At 40.2% G+C, this 17,416-nt stretch overlaps 1 protein-coding gene across 7 annotated transcripts in view; it reads left to right on the top strand.

The window, feature by feature from the left end:
• LOC117810421 (A-kinase anchor protein 13) overlaps positions 1–17,416 on the top strand; it is a 142,379-nt gene that overhangs the window by 105,825 nt on the left and 19,138 nt on the right. For all 7 annotated transcript variants that reach the window (XM_034680257.1, XM_034680256.1, XM_034680254.1 and 4 more), the window contains 13 exons: positions 2,450–2,492; positions 2,735–2,846; positions 5,692–5,839; positions 7,615–7,682; positions 7,798–7,864; positions 8,545–8,692; positions 8,935–9,047; positions 9,536–9,682; positions 10,288–10,544; positions 11,820–11,945; positions 12,493–12,610; positions 16,003–16,251; positions 16,355–16,431. In XM_034680257.1, the coding sequence (XP_034536148.1) occupies positions 2,450–2,492; positions 2,735–2,846; positions 5,692–5,839; positions 7,615–7,682; positions 7,798–7,864; positions 8,545–8,692; positions 8,935–9,047; positions 9,536–9,682; positions 10,288–10,544; positions 11,820–11,945; positions 12,493–12,610; positions 16,003–16,251; positions 16,355–16,431 (1,673 nt within the window). The remainder of the gene's footprint in view (positions 1–2,449; positions 2,493–2,734; positions 2,847–5,691; positions 5,840–7,614; positions 7,683–7,797; positions 7,865–8,544; positions 8,693–8,934; positions 9,048–9,535; positions 9,683–10,287; positions 10,545–11,819; positions 11,946–12,492; positions 12,611–16,002; positions 16,252–16,354; positions 16,432–17,416) is intronic.

Below are 17,416 nucleotides of genomic sequence, written 5' to 3'. Positions count from 1 at the left end.
TGAGGATGATGATGATGATAACTTGAGTAAGTGATGTGATGTGAATTTAGCTGCTGTAGAAAGTAGCTGTCAGATTCAGAACAGTAGCTGCTCCATTTAGAGAACCAGATCTCCCTTAAAGAACAGCCCTGCAGAGTTCAACACACCCTAACTTGTTGCCCTACAGTGTTTAGAAGCTTGAGCAGAGTGATGGTAAACACGTGAACAGGGTCTGCTTACATGGTGAAAAGCAGTGAAAAGTTGTTTTGATCAACAGTTGCTGTCTTTAGGACATGCATATTGTATCTAACAAGTTAAAACTAAGTGTGTTAAAGCACCAGCTAAGTGCTTTTTACCCACCTGTAAGGTTGTAATGTTCACTCTGTCAAGGTTTCAGAGGTGTCTGAAACACTCTGACTCATGTAGACAAAGTTGACTGAAGGAAAATTGGTTTCACTACACATCTTTTGTGATATATCCTCACAAAATGCACTTGATGGAATATTAAAAAGCTTTGTGTGTCTCTTTTTGCAGAAAGAAACACTCAGAGCTCAATTCAACTTCATACTGAAGAACAATGAAGCCCAAAAGTTCAGCTGCAACTTATTTTTCATCAAGTTTGCAGAATGAATATTTTATCAGCGCTCATATAGAAATCACTGCTGTAGAAAAGCACCTTTCACCTTTGCAGCAGGTTTTCGTTAATATTTCCTGCTGATGTAGTTAAATAAGACCTCTGCCTCTCCTGCTCCAAACAGCCCAGTGTTTCGCTGACCTTTGCTTAGTTTGGTTTGATTAGATTAGAGTTTGTTGTGTCTATTGCAAGAATAAAACACACTACCCAGAGTAAAAGGACAATGAGCCAGTGGAAATCGTTCAGGTAAACTGCAGAAGCCCTTTCTTGTGTTTTATCTTAAAGAGAGTAAGGCGATGTTTCTTCTCTCTGTGAGATATTTTCATTAGTGTCCTTTCGTCATTGACTGTGTTGTCAGCAGCACAGTCGGGCAGATACTTTACCCCCATTATCCTGTTTTGGGTTTGACTATCTGAAGCAGAGCGCACAAACACTGCTGTCCACATTTGCCTGAGTACCAGAATATTTTGTTGTCAGGAGTGGCTTCCAGGAGAGTGGTATTCTTTCTTTATCTGCCATCAAGTTATCAGTCGGTCCAACACGGCGCAGCAAAAGATTAAAGTGACTGAAAAATTCCAATAAAGCCAGGAAATCCAGATTTGTTTATTAGAGCAGCCCCTGTGGAGCTCGAGTTCAACAGGCCGGCTTTAACAGTCTGGTTTAACTGTAAACAGCCAGAAGTGAGAATAAATGGAATGAAACGCTGTGACCTTGATATCTTGAGGGTTTACAAAAATGGACTTTGAATTTTGACATTTCAGCCAAAGATTGTTTTGGACCAGTATGTTGCAGCAATAATTGGCACTGGGTTAAAGGCCATACTTCAGCCTCAGCTTTTCGCCTCAGAGCTGGCTGCCCTCATCAGTGCCAGAATCGTTTTGGTTTTGGCCTGAACGCAGCTCCCCTGAGACCAGGTAATGTTAAATACCTTGCTCAAGGACATTAAGGGTAGCTTAAAAAAGGACAGGAGTATGTAGGTTATTTAATTTTATGCCCATTTATTGCTAGGACTGAAACTAACAGGTACTGTTAACAAGAATGATTCTGCACGCTGGATCTGCACAGAAGGGTTACACAAGCAGAGTTTAAGCTGCAGTGTCAGTTCTGTGTGTTTCACAGGTTGTGTTTAGGCACAGTGTTAAGTGTAGAGCTCCTTTCACACATGAACTCCTAATATTACTGGATAATTTCAGGCCCTGATATTTTCAGGAACTTGCCATGCAAACATGCACCTCACAGTATAGTGTGCAGAAGGAGAAGGAGGGGTCTTTCTTATTGGTGACATAATACAAACAACTAAGATGAGCAGTGAAGAGTATAAAGCAGCAAAATTCCACTCAAGATGAACAACATAACATCCCTCCCACTCGCTTTCAGTGCATTTTCCTGTCTTTTATTTGATGTGTCCGCACATCCACCCACTCAACTTCTCTCACAAGTTTCAATAAGGAGCAGAAGGGAAAAACTCCTGATGAGGTCAGGGTGTAAAATGTGGTTGTTTGCGTTCACACATTTAGATAATGTCAGGCAGTATTCAGGAGGTTTGTGCATATGTGAAAGGGGCTTGGATCATCTTTATTGTGGCAGTGCTCAACCAAATCCTCAATCACTGTAGTCGTGCACCTAAAACTTCCGACAGTACACCTGCAGGGCAAAATTGTGCTTCAGTGAAGTCATCCACTCTCTGGTTATTCAGGAGAAGCTGTAAAGACCTGGTGTTTAGTGTGGTCAACCCCTGAAGAGCCAGCTTTTGACCTGACCACAGACCTGAGATAATAAACAGTGAATGTGAAAACATTTGTCCTTCAGCTTACTTAATGTCTTGTTTCTTTGCAGGTATGAGGTCATTTTCTAGTGCCTCCGGGTCATTAGCGTACAGGTAAGTTTACTCTTCATATAAACATTAGCTGGAACTAGTTCTAAAGGTCTTTATTACAGCTGAGAACTTTATGCACTGAAAGAGGCAGTGTTCAGAGGTTCCTAATAGCAGTGAAATAGTTATCCATGAAACCTTTAGAGAGCTGTAAACAACCATTTTCATAATGTGTGAACCTTTATTGTGTGAAGTTTGCCATATGTAGCTGCTTGAGGGTAACATGTTATCCTGTGTGTGTGCACCAGCATATCAGAGGAGGAGCCTGGTCCTCTGCGGAGCGACACTGAGGGGAAGAATGTGACAAAAGTCAGCCGGACCTTCAGCTACCTCAAGAACAAGATGTACAAAAAGACCAGGGTAAGTGTTTCTAATAAGCTTTAAGAAAAACTGTGGCGAGACTTAGAAGATGTAGGGACATGATTTCAGTATTTCTTTGATGTTTAATATGCTCTGTGTTTGGCAAAAAAACACCTTAAAAGTGAATTCCTTCAAGCAGCAATGACTGACACTAGACTGCTGTTCAGCTCATGCTGCTCCACATTCAAATGTCTGCACAAAGTCACACTGAGAGCTGCTCTGTGCATCTCCTTCTGTAGGCCTCTGACCATCTGCAGACAGTCAGGGGTGACAGGTCTTGCTTCAGGGCAAGTTATTCTTCCTTAGAACTTCCCCTGTTCAATAGGTTTGGTGTTGTGGCTTCATCATTTTCACACTGTGACAAACATGAGTATGTGGTGTGAAATGTATGGAGCCATGTCCGGTAACTGTCTTGTCTAAGGAGTGACGACAGTATCTATCAGGTTAAATGATTTAAGTTAAAGTTAATAGTTTCATAGTTTCATCATGTGTGCATCATAATGATACAACTCTGTATATCATGTAATATGGGATAATGTGGACATTAAAACACAGCAAACTCTGATGCCCTCTTTTTTAAATGTAAAGCTGCAATCAGGTTCTTACATTACCATGCCATGAAAGTAAAAGTATTTTGATAAGCAAGGTTTTAGAGTTTTCTAGTAATTTAATTTTTGTGCACTTAACAGGAATAACTCACTGTATTGTAAATATAGTTTTCAACATTTCTACTTCAAAATCCACTGATAATCAATCTTGTTAGAGAGTAAAAGAGGCTGTAAACCCGTACCTAGATTTTTGTTTTCTGTCTTCACTGATCTCTCTGCCTGTGCAGCTTTTGCAAAGAGACACAGGGGTGAACAGGAAGTAAAACAGGAAGACAGAGTTGGCTGGGGTTTTATAATCTCATCTCTAACCTCAGTCATCCCTTTGCTTTTAAAGGGACAGGATTCTGTAGGTTCTCACCACAAATTTCGGCTCCTTGTCGGAGGTCAAAATGATTCATCATGGCTTTTCAGGATTCAAGACTATAAAGTAAACATTTGATCGAATTGCCTGAGGTCTGTTGTATCCCCACCTCAGCGGCCACAAACATTTCACTAACTGCATAAAAGCTGCTGATCTCCTCGCTGAATTCAACAAGACGAGACTTCTCTCCCACCAACAAGGAAAACATGACCTTTAAAAATGTCTAAATAAATACCTGAATACCCTAAACATTTTATTTGACTGTAGACAAACAGTCTGAATGCCCTGGAAGGGGATCTAGTGTGTGCTGTTTTGACACAGCGTCTGTACCAGTCTGAAAGGTCATTGCAGTAATAGCACGTCCTGTAGCAACCAGTCACTTCCTCATTGCTGCGCTCCTGATGGAGCCTCAGTGCTGCGTGTAGCTTCAGCCGCTCGGCCGCAGCCCGGGATGGTATGCAGGAGATTCACAGGGAGCCACGGCTTCTCGCTGAGATGGAAAGGTTGGGTGGAGGTAGGCTAACAGAGCACTCTGGTTTCCCAGCCATAATTGTAGTGAAGGGACTGTCACAATATCATGTTTAAAGAGAAGCAGTGTTCCCCTCAGGGCTGATGTCTTTTTCCAGTGAAGTCATACTCTGTTACACTATGCTACAGCCGAATGTCTCTTTGTCTAAAGCTCTGGTTTAGTTGTCACAACTCATTACTTCTCCTGTTCTAAAGGTTGTAGCCAAAAGAAATGTGCTGGGAACAGTTTTGTGTTTTGCTAATAAGTTGAACTGATGGTGTTTTATTTGGATATTTCCATGTGTCATATCTAACAATGATTCCTGCTGATGTTAACATGGTGAAGTATTGTATGTAAGGCATCTTTTCATGGTTTTTACCTCTATGCTTCATGTTTGGTTTGATGGCTGCTGTTGTTGCAGGAAGTGAGAGTGAAAGCTCTAAGTGTTGTAATGTCTATAAAAAATACAGCTATGTGGTATCTTGAGGCGGCTGAACAAAATTAGCTCCAGTATGTAAGAGCTTTGTGGTCCCCTCAAACCGAGAGGCCTAGAGCTTGCCATTAAAACGAGCTGGAAACTCTATTTTCCCATTTCCTCTGGGTTTGGGTGGAGGCTGTGTGATGTAAATCCAAAAGAATAAGAGCTCTGTTCTTCTCTGCATCACTTTATGGGATTGTGATTCAGCTTAGTGTACAGAGATGACCAACAGCTGAGGATGACCTCGTCCATGAATGAAGAGGGAGTAGAAAGACGTCCCTGTTATGGAAAGGTCACAGATTTGATTCCCAGACAGTGCGTCTCCGTCAGTAGTCAGAATGTGTTTCAGTCCTCACTGCTTATCCATCATCAGAGAGGTTAAATTAGGACAACTCAGTGTAATAATTAATTGTCTTATTAGTGAAAATGGTCAGCATGCTTGGTAACTTTTCTTCTGCACTGCCAGTGTTTTAAAACCTTCTCGAGCAATCCTGTTAGAGGAAACATAAAGTTATCAGAGAATTATTAAGAAAATCTCATTGTCTTTAAATGAAGCAAAACCACATTTAAAATAGTCTCCTAATGAGACAATTTGTTGTCAGCATAAATAATGCATCACTTAATATGCAAAGCCTCCTGCAGTGCAGCATATCAGAGTAATAATGTCGCTCTGCTGGATTCAGATTGGAATTAAACACAAACAACTGGTCAAATGCTGTGAAGTCTTGTAGCTACGTGTGGTGCATTAGTCTGCTCTACAGGTAGCATAAGTGTCTTATGTATTTGTAAACATCAAATTGTCTGGTAAAAGCAATTTCAGGAGTTTAATGAACATAAACTTTCTTTCCTCCATTCACGTGTTGTTTGTCTAACTCTGATTACCTATGCAGGAAAAGGAGAGAGAGAAGAAGGAGATCAAGGAGAAGGACAAGAAGTCATCTAGTGGTCATCAATTCACAGCCGTCATCTTGGGGCCGACAGCTCAGTGCGCCCAGTGCAATAAGGCTTTCAACAGCAAAGGGGGGTTCCATTGTGCAAGTAAGTGTCATTGCATTCACTTCTTCTTCTTTTTTTTTTTTTTTTTTGTTTTGGATAAAGTTTCTGTCCTAAGGTTGTTTGTGGCTGATTAGCACTCCTGTTGCCTTAAGTCTAATGAGAGCTAATTAAGAGTACAGTCTGTTGCAAAAACAGTTAGTTATGTTTAAGATAAAAACCTTCTACAGTAATCTCTGCACGAGTGGGATCACACAACAATGAACAAGCTAGAAAAAGCTGCAGTTGTGAAGAAGGCTCCTTAGTGTTCATAAATACATCATCAGGCATGAGGTGGTCACAACGACTTGAGGTGAAGTCTGACTCATTTTATGTGAGACAAAGCGGCTATAAGATGCATCCACATATGTAAAAGACAATGCATCTTATTGAAAAAGATTACTTTTCTTTCTCAGCTGATCTTGTTTTACATAATGTCACTCACTCTTGCTTACATCACCAGTTTCATCGCTGCATATTGATAATGCATCTAATACAGGATGTTCAGGATGTGCATGTGTTAAGCTTTAGTCAGGCACACCAGGTCGTAGCCGTTTCATGATCTGTTTGAAGTAGTGAAACTCTCTAAAGAGCTACTTCTAATGTCCGACTCAGAGTATAGACAACACCACCATTTTTTCATTGTTTTTCACTGAAGCAGCAGCCTTAAAGAGGATGTAGTTTATTGCACAAGCCTTTGGCGTAACACCAAAAAGCCTAAAAGGAGAAACCAGCTCTGCAGTGGATCACAGTGATAGTCTCAATGGTCCCAATCTGCCTCAAATACTTGAGACTAGAAAACAGTCCTTGTTGTGTTCAGGCAGTCTGGTTCGTATTGTTGGAGCTGAAGTGTTTTTTTTCAGAGGTTTGTGTGAGCAGATGTCTGGCTGAAGTCCATAGTACAGACAAATACAGTGATCCTTTGTCTAAGATTAGCTGGAATTAGTTAAAAGTCCCAGAAAAGCAGTAAAATACCCAATAAAGCTATTCTTAAGGAGGAAACACTACAGGAATTTCAGCTGTTTTTTTTTCTTGTGCTGAAGTCACAATTAGATATATTACACAATATGTGACGCAAAGACTTTCCTGCATATCTTTTTTACAGTAACTCAACATTTTTCAGGGTATAGGTGGAAGTGAAAACAGAACCACTGAGCTGGGAAGTGTTACAGCTTTTCCGCACTTGTTGAGTTACACAGGGTTATTTTCTCACTCTTACAGTGAGTGGAAGTGCGTTGATGTAATCCTTACAACGGAAATGTTGTTGCATTATAGAATCAATGTCGAGGAAGATAGTCGATTTGTGGGTGTAGTTTGTGCAACATGTCCGTAGAATTATTTACCTACGTATGTGAAAGGGTTCTGCTCTGAAGCCTGCTCCTGTTAAAAAATCTTGCAGCATGCTATTTAGGGTAGAGGAGTTTGATTTGATCTCAGATCAGATGTTATTCTTGCAATCTTGCTGATGATCCTTTTTCCTAAGTAGTGATTTGGGAATGTTTACGCAGTAGAACATGTACCCCAGTGTGTGTTTGTGTGTTTTATTCCTTAGTCTATCTCTCTTTTTTCCCTCCTTTGTCCAGCAGCAGTATTACCCCCTGATTGCATCACATGCTCCGCTCAAATCTGGCTTTCATTAGCGGGCTGGTTGAGTTTCCTGGCTGGCTATGAAAACCAGTCAGAATTTCTTGCCCCCACCTTTCCACACACCCCCACCCTCTCCTCCACCTCGTGCACCATGCTCTCTGTTTTCACTGACAGTCTGCTGCTTTTCTTTCCAGACTGTAATGCTTCCGTCCATAAGGGCTGCAGGGACAGCCTGCCTGTTTGTGCCAAGGTGAAGATGAAGGTAAAAGTTCTCTCAGAGTGACTCCATCCACTGATTCTGCTCTGTGTCTCTTCTTCTGCAGCCAGTATCGATTCAAACTTCTCTTTTATGCCTTTATTCTTTGTTTCTCTTCTAGCTGCCCAAACAGCAGTTTGCAGTACCAGATTCCTGCTCTTTTCCCACAGTCACGATGAGGAACAAGTGTGAGTGTCAAATTCAGCTTTCACAAACCAGTTTTTCATCTTCAGATTTTCTTACAAAGAAATTGAAGCTGTTCATTTACCGTAGGAGTTTTCCTTGTTAGCGCAATTATTTGGACTGAAAGTAGCTTAACTCCACTGAGTTTCTGTTCTTTGTTATGTTCTTTTACACTCATAAAGGGTTTAAGAGGTGTTTCAATATCAAGGGATTAGGCACACTTAAAGGTTCTGAGTAAGAAGCACATAGCATGCTCCAGTTGCACTTGTGTAGTGATTTAAAGTGAATAGGAATTAAATCTGTGTAGCTTCTCTCGAGAAATATATCTCAATGGTTGAGAAAGGATTTCGTGATCAGATCAGTTAAAGATTGAATAGACCCTCCCAGGATGCACACACATTTTCTTACTTCCCAGACTGGATGATTTAAAACAGATTTGCCATGGAGTAAGTTTGTTTCTCTCATGAAAAGGAAGTAAATCAATACAAATCTTTTGAGTAGCAAAAGAACTGAACCTGAATCAATACGTCTGAAGAAGAAAACATCAGTACTGAGGAAGGTTTTCCAGGAAACCTTTTGAGATAGAAATGATAGAAAGACGTTTCCTGATGCCAGTGAAATCAGACTTTTCACTGAGTGATAACTCAGATATTTACCACCTGTGAAACATCTCTCTTTGGTCCAGCTGGTGGGACAAGGGAGCGTCCCTGGTCGGCTATCTTGTCCCCAGAAGACCATTCCTCCCTCATGATCCCATCCCGGAGACACACCAGTATCATGAACTTCCACGGCAACAACCTCTCCAAGAGTCTCTCCATAAGCAATATTGCTGGGTGAGCCCTCATTTGTGTATGTGTATGTGTGTGTGTTATGAGTCTGTTGGCATTTGACTGTACTTTATAATGATGTGAGTTGTCTTTTGTTATATGTCACTTTTTTTATTTGACCGTAGCATCAACAATGTACCCTCGAGTTTAATCTGATCAGTTGGTTTCTTTTGTTTCAGCAGCTGGTAAAAAAAAATATGTCATTGTATGTTATTCATATTTTTCGTCACTATTATTTCTTTATTCAGTCCTGTGTTTGACGAGATGCCCATCAAAGGTTTGCGGTATCTCTCCCAGTCTACTGACTCCCTCAACAGAACCAACCAGGTCACAGAGTCCCTGGAGTCATTAACAGATGAAGGTGAGTACCCTGCCCACACACACTCACAGGGCCAAACACCATCCATCTTACTTCTTAAGACACCTGCTAATCAGCTGGAATGTAAGACAATTCGGCTTCAAAAACTCAGACCCAGAATATATAAGGAAATGTAAACAAAAGGGGATTTAAAAAGAACGTTTTTATTACAGTATTTTAGTGTTAAGTTAATATTGTTTTATTTTTATCTGTAATGAAAAAAGACAGAGATTTGACACTCATGTTGTTGTGAATAATTTGTCTCATGAAGAATCTTTACCATAACTACTTTAAAACTTTCAACAATGATTCAGACTGCACACAGAGTAACGTTAACAATCATTGTAAAATTAAGACTCAACCTTCCTCAGCTTATTAAAATCCTCAGCAGGACTGAATTAAATGTTTTTGAGAAGATAGTTGTGTAATGCACAAGGTAAAACAATTATCAGACTATTGGTGAGAGCTGTGATGTTGTGATGTTGGTGCAGGGACGGAAATGATGGACGGGCAGCTGATGGGGGAGTTTGAGGCCGACGCCAAAGACATGGAGTCTGACTCGTGGAGTCTAGGTGTGGAACCACAGTACCTGCAGCAGCTGGACAAAGAGCTGGTGAAGAGACAAGACGTCATCTATGGTACATCTTTTCATCCATGTGTGGTTTTAGATAAGATCTGGAAGCTTTATTAGACACAAGTAAATATGATCTTTAAAAAAAGTGCAGTTGTTTCCCAGTTCAGTCTCATCTATGTTTCTACGTGAAGAACATAAAAAAGAACATACTATAAACTGCAGGTTGAAGTAGGAACAACTTGAGATCTGTTGTTGCTTTTTGGACAGCGATGAACCATAAAGAACAAAAGTGATAAGCAAGGTTTTTAATTTCTGAGTGAGATGAAACCTTGACGAATTTCACCTCTGTGTTTCAATGGCATCTGCAACTCTGAATGGTCTATGACAGCTACATTTCATCACACATTGAGATAGATCCTGTTTACTAAGAGACCTTGGGATGTCTCTAGCTTTTAATTCCAACCATATTTAGGCAAATAAGTTTGAAAAGATTTTGAAAGCACATATATTGGTATGTAGTGACACAAATAAGCATAATGAATTCTTTGAAGCTCTCTCTAGAGTAGACCTCTGTGGTAGAGTTATATAGCTGTATAGATGTTAGTGAGGATATAAAACATTTGCTTTGCCTTCCATTGACTAAGTATCACTCCCTTGTTTGTCCTTCAGAGCTGATGCAGACAGAGATGCATCACATTCGGACGTTGCGCATCATGTCAGAGGTCTACAGTAAAGGCCTGCAGAAGGAGGTGCAGCTGGAACTGCAGACGCTGGAGAGGCTGTTCCCCGCTCTAGATGAACTCCTGGAGTTCCACACGCAGCACCTCCTCCGCCTCCTGGAGAGGAAGAGGGAAAGCCAGCTGGAGGGGGGGGGCTCTGAGGGAGGCTTCATCATCAGCAGAATAGGAGACATCCTGGTTAACCAGGTATGATTAGGGGAGGGCTGCTGTTATGAAGGGATGAGGATCCATGAATTGTTATATCACTACATTATTCAAATACTTCTCTTTGGAGGCAGACGGGCTTGTGTTCGTAAGTGTAAAAGTTGAGGCTTAGGGTCTTTGTTTTATACAGTATGAGGAGCATTAAAAACACATTTCATAAGCTAGTCTGTGTGAATTTCTGGGATCAGTTGATCACTTTGATCTTGAATGAAAGATGAGATAAGAAGAGATTACACTTAAATAATTTAGAAGAAAATACTGGTGCAAATTGATCCAAAATTGTGGTTCAGAAATGGGAGTAATACAACATGGAATGAAGGGGAAAGAAAAAGTAGAGAAATATATATTCTAAATATCAATCCATTTTGTATCACTTATCGGAGGTTTGGGTTCGGGAGGCACCAGGCTAAGCAAGTCAGCCAACAAACCTCTCTCCCTAGCACAATTTCTCCTTCCTGGGGGATCCTGGTGTTCCCAGGCCAGATGGCATATGTAATCTCTCTAGTGAGCTCTGGGTCTACACAGTCTCTACACAGTGCCTCCAAGTTGAATGTGTTTGGAAACCTCCAAAGGGAGGCATCCAGGAGGCGTTCTGATCAGACCTCCTCAACTGGATCCTCTTGATGTAAAGGAGTGGGGGTTCTTCTTTGAGCTTCCTCTGGCTGTCTGTTATGGATACAAAAATGTAGATCTTATGTTACTAGATGGATAGGTTTTTTAAATTAGTTCATGGTCCTCAGGAGGTGAAATGCAGTGACTGTATAAGCTGACTTTAACTCATATTAGTATTTCAAAATGTTCTGTACTTGGGTTTATTATCAAATGCCTTCTAAAACAAAAGTTCTTAAATCAGCTGTGCTTAGTTTTATACTTAGTATCAAATTTCTGCCAAAATCCTGGACTAGGATTTTTAAAAATGTAGCCATAACAACTCTTTAACATCAGAGTGTTAGCATCTAAAGTCTGAGCATTAAGCTCTTAGCATCACAAAGCTATCAGCACCAGCTGGACTCCTTTACTAGTGCCAGTGTGTGACTATGCTTTATAACACTACTCCAATGTAAAGTTACACGCTCCCTGAGTTCAATATTACCATAGTAGACAATACCACCCACAGCTTTGTCAAATGGCTTCCCGGTCACTGTTAAAGTTCTGAAACTGAACAACAAAGTTAAGATTGGAAAATTAAGCCCTAGGGTTTGCTCTGTTGGCCCAGATTTTGCTTTGTATATTCACGTCTGTTAAATTCTGCTCCAGTTCTCAGGATCCAACGGTGAGAGTATGAAGAGGATTTATGGAAGATTTTGCAGCCGGCACAATGAGGCAGTGAACTTCTACAAGGACCTGCTGACCAAAGACAAACGCTTCAAGGCTTTTATCAAAGTAAGGCTTGCATTTTGGGGCTAAAAATATCTCTCCTACAATAGTGTAAAAAACGGAGGAGTTACTTTTAATGCTTTTGTCTTTTCCTCTCTTTTTACTGCTTTTGTGTTGCATACTTGTTGATGTCTGGTTTTGCAGACATGATTGTTTCTTGTTGAATAGATGTCTAACAAACAGAATTTTCTCTGCTAAAGAGTGCCACTTATTGTGTCAGCCAGATAGTTCAGACTTGTGTTTTTTTTTTTTTTTTTTGTCTTTTGCATGCATGGATAGAAAAGATTGCTATAAAAGCCATAACCCTCAAGACTTTCTGTATTTTGTTTATTTATTTTAAGTGTCCATGCTCCTATTCACCTCTGTGTATCATCTTATATGCCTCTAAAGAAGTAATATCCATAATCACAGCAAGCACAGACTGAAGTATTATTGCTGTGTTGTTCTTCAGCAGATTGGTTGTAAGGTGTCCTTTTGGTTGTTTGAAACTGTGTCTTGTTTTGATACCTGTTTTGAAGGCACATCTAACTAAAACTTCTTGTTTTTCTTCCAGAAAAAGATGAGTAGCAGTATTGTGCGAAGACTTGGTATCCCAGAATGCATTTTGCTGGTTACCCAAAGGATAACAAAGTACCCAGTGCTGATACAGAGAATGCTGCAGCACACTAAAGGTGAGCTTCATGTTGGTCTTTCTCTGATATCCATGTTTTTGATATTTGTTCATGATAATTTGAACTGAGGAAACTGTAAGAAAGATACTTTTTAATTGCTGCCATGCTGGAGTCTTAAGATTATAATAGCAGACTTGACAAAGCAGCAAACACTTAGATTTGTATATGAGCAAAACATATCATTACACCATATAATTCTTCTTAGATCATCAGATGCATCATGAAATGTATTTATAGGGTGGTTACCTGCAAGCTTTCTCTTGTTTTTGTTATTTCTCTACTTTGTAGTTTCTACAGGTGACATTTAAGCCTTTAATCTTTCTCTACCTGTGCTTTTAACACAGTTATCACCCTGCAGAGAATATACATTTCAAACACTTAACGCTGAACCAAACATCATTTCTCACACAGTGCAGAGCAGAAGTGCGATTTTGAAGTCATAGATATAGAGACAGCAAAGGAAAAAGTCATTTTCAAACCGTGTAACTTTTTGCTAATGGGATTTGTTATTTATGGGTGTAAAACATTCCCTTTAAACAAGTGACAGTAAACAAGACAGAATAAGGCCAAACACTGCATTGGTATCAAAATAGTGTTGTTGCTTTATTGATCATTACAGAATTAAGCTAATTTGCACCTCAAGCTGCAGAAAAACATTTGAGCTGCATTGTTATCTTTTGATAAAGTTGAAGATTGAGGACTTTTTCTGATGATTTTAGTTCTTTGTGAAATGTGTCTTTGTCAGATCCATCAAATTTCTGAAGGCCAGATTAATACTTAGTTTTTTCAATTATTTCAAATACATATTGTTGATTATTTATCCAAAACAATATGACTGTGTTTCTTTAAGGAAAACACAAACTTTAATCTTTAATAGTGTCAAAATTTAATCAGTTCAGCTTTTGGAGCATGATTTAGTTTTGCTTTGTGCTGCTATAACTTCATACCACAGAGAAACTCATTACTGTCACTTGGTTTTGGGAAAGCTCCTGAAAAGTTGCATTTTTCACACATGGTTTTATATGTTTTTATAGAAATCATACATATGTTGGCTGTGAGTGTTTAAGGATAATAGATCAAACATACTTTCGAAGAGCTGAGGTTTTTCACACCATATTTATATCTGATTTAAAGCAGCTCTCGTCAGCTGCTCTCCCACTGTGTACATTCACTCTAATCCTTCCCCAAAGCCTGTTTATAGTTCTATGTGGGACGGGGAAGCTGTGACTTAATCCCCAAGGTGCTTAAAGAAGACTCTCTCCTGCCAACTGTGATATATACTGAGCACTGAGTAGAAATCACACAGCACACTCACAGGTTTCAGATAGTATTTAGGTGCTCAGGAGCCCCGAAGTAAAAGAACCACAGGAGAAAAGTATTACACTGTGGGGGAATATCTCACATATTCAGTCCAACACAAAATCGCTCTCAGAGAATTTAAATCAGGGGAATGTAGACTCTTGGGCTTTTTGTCGGTGAGGAAAAATCCCAGTATTTTTATATAATGACATTTTAATTGGAGTCATCTAACACTGAATCCACCTCTGCTAATTTAATACATTAACATACTCAGTATATTTGTGATAACCGGATGAGTCATGTAGTTAGTATGAGCAGCAGGAGTGGAAGAGAAATAAGTTTAGCTCGCGTCATAATAAAGAGAGTTAGAAGTGAGAATGGTATTAATTTTCTCATTCATCATTTAGCTGTAAATAAAGTCACAGCCAGCTGGTTAGCTTACTTTGTGAGAAAATAAGGGAAATAAGTACTCTGACATATTTGTAGGTAATAGGCACACAAAAAGCTCATATGACTGCTTCTTGGTGTTTAACTTTTCTCATATTGAGGTCACATGCTAATGAGTGCTTAAAGAGGTGCCTCTCTGCAGACTGTTACCTTCAGAGAGAGGCAAGCCAACTGCTCCTATTCAAGTCTTTGTGCAAGGCCAAGCTGAGATGAATTTTAACTCAGTTTTACTGCACATCAGTCTATCAATTTTCTTAGATCACTTTTGGAAGAAACAGGTCTCATTTTTTGAATTGTATTTTTCGGCTTTTACACCTTTATTTTAGAGAGGAGAGGACAGTAGAGCAGGAAACCAGGAGAGAGTGAGAGAATGACATGCAGGAAAGGGGCCGCAGGGTGGAATGACCTGGACCGACCACTATGCGGGCGCACATCTTAACTATTGGGTGCCACAAAAAGTCATTTTCCTTGACTTTGATTTTTTATTTTGAACTGAATTTTTCATTCCTGTCTGTACTGGTTTGATCATTTTCTGGTGAACCTGGTTTTCCATTTGTGGTGTGCACTTATCAGGGCTATGCAATTTGAATCAAAACCTGATGATAGGTGAAGGGTTATTGCTTTTGCTGCCAGCAGTAAATTGACATCCAATTATGTTCTTTTCAGAAAAAGGGAATGTGTTTTTTGTTTTTTTTATTTATGTTTTTGGGCATTTTGCCTTTATTGGATAAGACAGCTGGAGAGAAACTGGAAACGTGGGGAGTAGAGAGTGGGGGAAGACATGAGGCAAATGGTAGAGGTCTGGAATCGAACTGCAACCCCTGCGATGAGGACTGTAGCCTCTGCACATGGGACGCGTGCTTAGACCGCTAGGCCAGCGGCACCCACGGAACTTGTTTTTGATGTGTATTATTACACATCTTGAACAGTGAAAAAGTACTGTAGTGTGTACAAATGTATTGATTGTACATTTAATATGAATGGTCAGTGGTTAGGGGAGAGTATATGGAGCAACTGTCCCCTTCTCAAAAAGGAGAAATAGAGAGAAGGTTAAAAAAATGTGAAGAATTTTGCAAACCGGCCGTGCAAAACTGTAACGACTCAATCCCAACACAGCTTAAAATAGAAATGTGCTGTCTTTTCAAATAATCAAGGTAAGAGAGAAGATTATGTAAGAGACAAACACACTTGATGGAAGTATATGTGATCTTAAAAAGCTTTGTATATCTTACTCCCATAACTGAAAGCATAAAGAGGCTTTCATTACTCTCTGTGATGGTGTTTGCAATGTGAGGTTTCTCCGTGAGTGGCAATGCAGGGAAAGTTAAATGCCAAAATTTCACTGCACCTTCTGCTACATATAAACACCTCCTCAGCTGTGCCTCTCTACCCATCTGGTTCAAGTGTGCTAGTTTAGAGCCATTAAATTTCCAAATGGACTTCTGCTTGCTCCTGCTGGTTTTGCAGCTGCATTAAAAGAGAACCTTTAAAATCTCAAGCTTTTCACATAAAACAAGTGAAACAAGTCGATCATTAGCTCTGATGACTACGCCTTTGGCTGTAAAGGTGTGGGGTAAGTATTTTGTGTTGTAATTTGACTCGACTCTGTGTCCCGTCTAACCTCCTTTGCCACATGTCTTACACAGAAAGTGAGGAAGAGTTCGAGGACCTCACTGATTCTGTTCGGTTCGTGAAGGAGGTGATCGCAGCCGTTGACAGCAAAGTGAACGAGCACGATAAAAGACGACGTCTGAAGGAATTTCACATCCGCACGGACAGCAAGTCAATCATGATGATGAAGAACGGTCAGATTTTTGCCAGGGAGGATCTGCTGAGGAGGAGGCTGATCCACGACGGAGTGCTGCAACTGAAGAACAGCCAGGGGAGACTGAAAGGTGAGGAGACCAACAAATCTCCCCTGTGTTTGTAAATATGTTAACATTTGTAAAAAAAAAAATGTACCTTTCACTCATCCGATGCTCTCCTGTTGTTTTCCAGAAATCCATGCTCTGCTATTATCAGACGTCTGTGTCTTCCTACAAGAAAAGGACCAGAAATATGTCTTTGCCATGCTGGTAGGATCCTGCTGTCCTCTCTTCCCTCTGTCTCTATAAATCGTTCTCTTACTTTACTATTACTATTCACCATTCCTCCAGAAAGTCAGATCTTTTGAGTACTACAAGACATGCTACATTGTCCTATCCCACTTGTTTTGCTGCTGTCAGCATTAGCTGGCGTCCTCAAGCTTTCCCATTGTGTTACACAGCCTGCCTGTAGCTCACAGCTAGCTCCTACTCTGGCACAAAGCATCAAACCCACCCACTCATATACTGTATGTTTGAGTCATTTTTCCATGTTTACAGGACTTACAGTTTCATGGCATGGGGTACACATACACACCCACACTCCCTCACAGCACGTGGAAAGAAAACAAAGTCAAGCCTGTGACATAATAATCACATCCATCATTAAAAAGTGGTTGGCATGTTGGAGCTGAGGCAGTTGACATTAAAAAGAGAAATAACATGTGGTTCTTAGTGGATGAGAGCCATGTGAACCAGACTGAGTTTTGGGCAGAATAAGCTTCAGTTTGGAAGATCACAGTGAGAAAAAGCAGCCAACGGCAACCAGGTCAGAGGTTACCTGGACAGAAGACAGAGAAGTGTTCCTGTGAAGCTGAATGTGGCTAATGTGAAGCTGCAGGAGTCACAGTCAGACAGAGAAAGTGGAAAATATCCAGAGTTTGTCCTTTTTGGTGTATACGTATTGAAACAAAGATGCAATTTAGAGTTATTTTAAAAGTAAACCATTCAATCTTCTTGATTTTTGACTTGTTCTTCTGAAGCTCTGCAGACACAATAGAAGGACAAGCTTTAAACATATCTGAACCTGTCTTTCAAACCTCAAGCAAGGGATTGTAGGAAAGTGTTGGGCTGTGGTTTGAGAGTTTTCAGAGTTTTACAGGGTAGAGCAGCGATGAAGCAGTGGTTTGTGGTGTAGAAGCACTAAAGTGTGACTGCTGATGCTGTGGAAGTCAGCTGACTCCCATCTGGATGATAA

This window comes from Notolabrus celidotus, chromosome 3 (genome assembly GCF_009762535.1).
Source record: "Notolabrus celidotus isolate fNotCel1 chromosome 3, fNotCel1.pri, whole genome shotgun sequence".
NCBI lineage: Eukaryota > Metazoa > Chordata > Actinopteri > Labriformes > Labridae > Notolabrus > Notolabrus celidotus.
This window is presented reverse-complemented; position numbering and strand designations above follow the sequence as displayed.